The sequence below is a fragment of the Sander vitreus genome, chromosome 20 (assembly GCF_031162955.1).
Source record: "Sander vitreus isolate 19-12246 chromosome 20, sanVit1, whole genome shotgun sequence".
In the NCBI taxonomy this organism is placed as follows: Eukaryota; Metazoa; Chordata; class Actinopteri; order Perciformes; family Percidae; genus Sander; species Sander vitreus.
This window is the reverse complement of record NC_135874.1, coordinates 28308448-28315947: the sequence shown is the minus strand read 5'-3', so window position 1 is coordinate 28315947 and position 7500 is coordinate 28308448. Positions and strand designations below refer to the sequence as shown.

At 40.2% G+C, this 7500-nt stretch overlaps 1 protein-coding gene across 1 annotated transcript in view; it reads left to right on the top strand.

Annotated features, from left to right (window-relative positions):
* coch (coagulation factor C homolog, cochlin (Limulus polyphemus)) overlaps window positions 1-7500 on the top strand; it is a 26981-nt gene that overhangs the window by 16180 nt on the left and 3301 nt on the right. The window contains exons 10-12 of the mRNA XM_078277486.1: window positions 434-548; window positions 4164-4307; window positions 4396-4552. Of these exons, the coding sequence (XP_078133612.1) occupies window positions 434-548; window positions 4164-4307; window positions 4396-4552 (416 nt within the window). The remainder of the gene's footprint in view (window positions 1-433; window positions 549-4163; window positions 4308-4395; window positions 4553-7500) is intronic.

The window sequence follows — 7500 nt, the reverse complement described above, 5'->3', positions numbered from 1 at the left end:
TGTACCACATACATATACGTATATATTTATTTTTACCGTCAGTCTATCTCACTCCACACACTCGCTACGTACACACACTACGCAGTGCGCTCAGTGAGATGGGGGTCGATAAAAGAGGAGAAAAGTCTCTCTGCATGTTCTGCAGTGTTGTTCAGTTTGCTGTCACACTACTCAACCCCGTATTTGCGACAAATAGCTGAAATGAAGGTTCTGTCACAAAACTATGTTGGTATGTATCATTGCACATTTTTAAGTGGGTATATGGAAATCCTGGAGCTTTCCTAGTGGGTATATGCCGTATAACAACGTTGACTTTGGGTTTCACACCAGACCCAAACAACGGTCTCCTGTGTTTTTAGACCCATCCAGCCCCAACCTCCTTCACTGAAGGACTGAAATTCAAACATAGTTTCCATGTTTCCTTTTCCCTCAGGCGGTGTGTAAGGACAACGGTTTCTTCAGTTATTTGATCCCCAGCTGGTTCAGCACCACCAAACACGTCAAACCTCTAACTCAGAGGCTCTGCTCGCTGGACAGCCTGCTCTGCAGTAAGACACAAACCAACACAGCACTCACCCCCACAACACAGTTCAGGTCAGTCTCTCACTGGCTGTGTCTCAAACCACCTACTTGCACACTTCAAAAACTGTATATCGTGTAGATAATGCAAAAAGTCAGAGCACTGAAAGTACCAGGATGACGCCCTAAAAACGGTCAAAAAGTTCAGTGTGGAACGATGGACACTACGCGCACTAAACGGGTGCCAAATGGACCACAAAGCAGAAAGGGGAGGGACCAGGGACGTCGACCGGCAGCTGATTGGACGAACGCGTCACTTGGGTCTGGCTTCTCCCGGATTTCACAACCGAGCATGATGGCGTCTAGTTCAGAATACGATCTCATATTGGACTAAGATAGTTCACCGAAACGTGTTTCTGAAAACATGAAACATTTGAAGAGAGAAACAGGCCGTGCAGTTGCTGAATCTGTCTTCATTTCAGATCGACAAAGGTCAGTTTAAAAGATTTTCTTCAGATGTTGAGAGGCTCATCAGACCGCTCATCATTTCCGGTAGGTGTTTTAACGTAAGTGTTCATTTTGGGACAATACTAACCATCGAAAGTGGGCACTACAGCAGGAAGTGGTCAGTGACCATTAGCAGTGGGACTACAGCAGGAAGTGGTCAGTGACCATTAGCAGTGGGACTACAGCAGTAAGTGGTCAGTGACCATTAGCAGTGGACTACAGCAGTAAGTGGTCAGTGACCATTAGCAGTGGGACTACAGCAGGAAGTGGTCAGTGACCATTAGCAGTGGGACTACAGCAGTAAGTGGTCAGTGCACATTAGCAGTGGGACTACAGCAGGAAGTGGTCAGTGACCATTAGCAGTGGACTACAGCAGTAAGTGGTCAGTGACCATTAGCAGTGGGACTACAGCAGTAAGTGGTCAGTGACCATTAGCAGTGGGACTACAGCAGGAAGTGGTCAGTGACCATTAGCAGTGGGACTACAGCAGGAAGTGGTCAGTGACCATTAGCAGTGGGACTACAGCAGGAAGTGGTCAGTGACCATTAGCAGTGGGACTACAGCAGGAAGTGGTCAGTGACCATTAGCAGTGGGACTACAGCAGGAAGTGGTCAGTGACCATTAGCAGTGGGACTACAGCAGTAAGTGGTCAGTGACCATTAGCAGTGGGACTACAGCAGGAAGTGGTCAGTGACCATTAGCAGTGGGACTACAGCAGTAAGTGGTCAGTGACCATTAGCAGTGTACTGATGGAAGTATGTGGAATGAGACACAGCCACTCTGTTAGTGCACAGACAGAACTACAGCTATACTCAAAGCAAATAAAATCATGATCAACGGAAACTTAGTCTGTATCGACAACGTTCCACTTCTGGGATTGCAAGAGTCCCGTTGGAAATGACGCTGGATGTGGAATTTACTATGGTTAACCTCTAATGCAAAAACTTTTTGTTGTGCTATTTACCCTGAGTATTACTAGAACTTCTTCAACCCTTAGCAACCGTAGAGGTGCACAGAGAGAAAAGTCAATAACATCTAAAGGGTTCATCTTTTTCAGAGCACGAATGTCTCCCCAGAAATTGCTTTAGATTTTGGTCTGTCTGTTTTTGTATTCTTTGTGATTAAGTGAAAGTTGGTTGTGGTGCTGGAGTTGCAGAAAAGGTCAGAGAAATCATTGCATCTTTTAGATATTAGTTTAGATATGCCAAGTCTGTATGGGACGTGCCGGGCAGAGCATCTCCGCGCCAAGTAAGATGACGTAGTAGACAAGACAACAGTAGAGAGTAGTATGTAGAGAGACAACAGTAAAGAGTAGTATAAAGAGAGACAACAGTAGAGAGTAGTATGTAGAGAGACAACAGTAAAGAGTAGTATAAAGAGAGACAACAGTAGAGAGTAGTATGTAGAGAGACAACAGTAGAGAGTAGTATGTAGAGAGACAACAGTAGAGAGTAGTATGTAGAGAGACAACAGTAGAGAGACAACAGTAGAGAGTAGTATGTAGAGAGACAGCAGTAGAGAGTAGTATGTAGAGAGACAACAGTAAAGAGTAGTATGTAGAGAGACAACAGTAGAGAGACAACAGTAAAGAGTAGTATAAAGAGAGACAACAGTAGAGAGTAGTATAAAGAGACAACAGTAGAGAGTAGTATAAAGAGAGACAACAGTAGAGAGTAGTATAAAGAGACAACAGTAGAGAGTAGTATAAAGAGAGACAACAGTAGAGAGTAGTATAAAGAGACAACAGTAGAGAGTAGTATAAAGAGAGACAACAGTAGAGAGTAGTATGTAGAGAGTAGTATGTAGAGAGACAACAGTAGAGAGACAACAGTAGAGAGTAGTATGTAGAGAGACAGCAGTAGAGAGTAGTATGTAGAGAGTGAACAGTAGAGAGTAGTATGTAGAGAGACAACAGTAGAGAGTAGTATGTAGAGAGACAACAGTAGAGAGACAACAGTAGAGAGTAGTATGTAGAGAGACAACAGTAGAGAGTAGTATGAAATTTGGTTATTTAATAAAATAGCAGGCATATAAGGCCTACATCTGCAGTAACTCAATGAATTAACATTAGTGTATCATGCACAAAGTTGCAGACAAAACCCACACTAGACAGTTGTATAGACACAGAAAAAGACTCAACAATAGATGTCACAGCTTTTTTAAAGTCAAATTGTCCATTCCAGCACCATATATATTTTAGCTGTGCTCAGACTCTTGCGCCTATGTGTTTACTACATAGCAGTTGTGACGGTACTCAGCTGAGATCCTGAACATATCAGTTTCTCTCATTGAATTGACTGTCACAACTGTGCTCTGAAGCCCCAACTCTCCCCAGTAAAAGAAAGCATGGCAGAGGCGCTTCATTGAAGGTGGAGATGGCCATACTTGCTGCTGCCTCAAGCTTACTTTTCCCCACGAAGACACAAAGAGTTTTGGGACACCTTGCCCATATAACAGAATTGAGGCACTCATTTGCATTTTGAGTGCAGTCCCCTCAGTCAGAAATGATGTTTGGAGACTTCAAAGATGACGACCAGTCCGATGAGTTCAAATCAAATGCGGCTTTATTCAAACAGTGAACAAACTCTCATGACAATGAGACAACCGTGAGCATACAAAAGTGTCTGCCAAAGGGTGACTAACATGAACATCAAAATGGATCCTTTTTAAACTCTTTTTTGTCCTCACACAGTCCAAGCTATCTATTTTAGTGGAACAGTTGCTTTCAAAATACTCCTTTTATGACCAATGCTGATGCCTTTCTTATGCCAACTATCAAAATACCGTATTTTCCGGAGTATAAGTCGCATCAGTCAACAAATGCGTCATGAAGAGGAAAAAAACATATATAAGTCGCACTAGACTATAAGTCGCATTTATTTAGACATTTATTTCACAAAATCCAAGACCAAGAACAGACATCTGATTGGTTGATTTGGCCCATCTATCACCAACATAGGTGGTGACAGACAGATGGTTTATCCAATCAGCTAACCAGGATTTTCGCCCCTTCCCAAAAGTTCTCCAACGGAAAGTTCCCAGATGGATATGCCGAGCAAATGGGAAGCAATCCATCTGGAGTCAGGTTGGCGAAAATGTGGATGTGTAAAAAAATAAATGAACATGTGTGTTTTAAGGTAAAACCTGCTACAACTCTGTGAACATCGGGTTCCTCATCGACGGTTCTTCCAGCGTCGGAGAAGGAAACTTCCAGCTGGTCCTGGAGTTCCTGGCAGGAATCACCAGAAACTTTGACATCTCAGACGTCGGCTCTCACATCGGTCAGCTTCACAGGATGAAAATGATTTGAGTCATTGAGTCATTGAGATGCTGATTGGCTGGCTGGCTGACTGTGTGTTGGATGTCCAGGTGCGGTGCAGTTCACCTACGATCAGAAGCTGGAGTTCGGCCTGTTTGAACACTCCAACAAAGAGGACTCCATCAACGCCTTGAGAAGAATCTCCTACATGAGCGGAGGAACTGCTACCGGAGCAGCTATCACCTACACCGCCCAAAACCTGTTCAGGTAACGAACATAAACTGTAAATTAGGGCTGCACGATATTGACAAAATGTGATATTGCGATATCGATATTAATTTAGATATTTTATTATGGTTTATTTCTACTGATGGTCATATTGGACTGGTCCAACATGAATATATAAATAAGGACCATGTCTACAGAACAGGACATGTTCTACTGGTTGGACAGTATAACATATATAAATAAATAAGGACCATGTCTACAGAACAGGACATGTTCTACTGGCTGGACAGTATAACATATATAAATAAGGACCATGTCTACAGAACTGGACATGTTCTACTGGTTGGACAGTATAACATATATAAATAAGGACCATGTCTACAGAACTGGACATGTTCTACTGGTTGGACAGTATAAATATATATAAATAAGGACCATGTCTACAGAACAGGACATGTTCTACTGGTTGGACAGTATATATATATAAATAAGGACCATGTCTACAGAACAGGACATGTTCTACTGGTTGGACAGTATAAATATATATAAATAAGGACCATGTCTACAGAACAGGACATGTTCTACTGGTTGGACAGTATAAATATATATAAATAAGGACCATGTCTACAGAACAGGACATGTTCTACTGGTTGGACAGTATAAATATATATAAATAAATAGGGACCATGTCTACAGAACAGGACGTGTTCTACTGGTTGGACAGTATAAATATATATAAATAAGGACCATGTCTACAGAACAGGACATGTTCTACTGGCTGGACAGTATAACATATATAAATAAGGACCATGTCTACAGAACAGGACGTGTTCTACTGGTTGGACAGTATAAATATATATAAATAAGGACCATGTCTACAGAACAGGACATGTTCTACTGGCTGGACAGTATAACATATATAAATAAGGACCATGTCTACAGAACAGGACATGTTCTACTGGCTGGACAGTATAACATATATAAATAAATAAGGACCATGTCTACAGAACAGGACATGTTCTACTGGCTGGACAGTATAACATATATAAATAAGGACCATGTCTACAGAACAGGACATGTTCTACTGGTTGGACAGTATAAATATATATAAATAAGGACCATGTCTACAGAACAGGACATGTTCTACTGGTTGGACAGTATAAATATATATAAATAAGGACCATGTCTACAGAACAGGACATGTTCTACTGGTTGGACAGTATAACATATATAAATAAATAAGGACCATGTCTACAGAACAGGACATGTTCTACTGGTTGGACAGTATAAATATATATAAATAAGGACCATGTCTACAGAACAGGACATGTTCTACTGGTTGCACAGTATAAATATACATAAATAAGGACCATGTCTACAGAACAGGACATGTTCCACTGGTTGGACAGTATAAATATATATAAATAAGGACCATGTCTACAGAACAGGACATGTTCTACTGGCTGGACAGTATAACATATATAAATAAGGACCATATCTACAGAACAGGACATGTTCTACTGGCTGGACAGTATAAATATATATAAATAAGGACCATGTCTACAGAACAGGACATGTTCTACTGGTTGGACAGTATAAATATATATAAATAAGGACCATGTCTACAGAACAGGACATGTTCTACTAGTTGGACAGTATAACATATATAAATAAGGACCATGTCTACAGAACAGGACATGTTGTACTGGTTGGACAGTATAAATATATATAAATAAGGACCATGTCTACAGAACAGGACATGTTCTACTGGCTGGACAGTATAACATATATAAATAAATAAGGACCATGTCTACAGAACAGGACATGTTCTACTAGTTGGACAGTATAACATATATAAATAAGGACCATGTCTACAGAACAGGACATGTTGTACTGGTTGGACAGTATAAATATATATAAATAAGGACCATGTCTACAGAACAGGACATGTTCTACTGGTTGGACAGTATAAATATATATAAATAAATAAGGACCATGTCTACAGAACAGGACATGTTCTACTGGTTGGACAGTATAAATATATATAAATAAGGACCATGTCTACAGAACAGGACATGTTCTACTGGTTGGACAGTATAAATATATATAAATAAGGACCATGTCTACAGAACAGGACATGTTCTACTGGTTGGACAGTATAACATATATAAATAAGGACCATGTCTACAGAACAGGACATGTTCTACTGGTTGGACAGTATAAATATATATAAATAAGGACCATGTCTACAGAACAGGACATGTTCTACTGGCTGGACAGTATAACATATATAAATAAGGACCATGTCTACAGAACCGGACATGTTCTACTGGTTGGACAGTATAAATATATATAAATAAGGACCATGTCTACAGAACAGGACATGTTCTACTGGTTGGACAGTATAACATATATAAATAAATAAGGACCATGTCTACAGAACAGGACATGTTCTACTGGTTGGACAGTATAAATATATATAAATAAGGACCATGTCTACAGAACAGGACATGTTCTACTGGCTGGACAGTATAAATATATATAAATAAGGACCCATGTCTACAGAACAGGACGTGTTCTACTGGCTGGACAGTATAACATATATAAATAAGGACCATGTCTACAGAACCGGACATGTTCTACTGGTTGGACAGTATAAATATATATAAATAAGGACCATGTCTACAGAACAGGACATGTTCTACTGGCTGGACAGTATAACATATATAAATAAGGACCATGTCTACAGAACAGGACATGTTCTACTGGCTGGACAGTATAACATATATAAATAAGGACCATGTCTACAGAACAGGACATGTTCTACTGGTTGGACAGTATAAATATATATAAATAAGGACCATGTCTACAGAACAGGACATGTTCTACTGGCTGGACAGTATAACATATATAAATAAAGAGAACAGGACACTTTTCTTTCTCTTCTCTGATTTGTTCTGTTTAGTTGTCTCTATCTATTTCTTCAC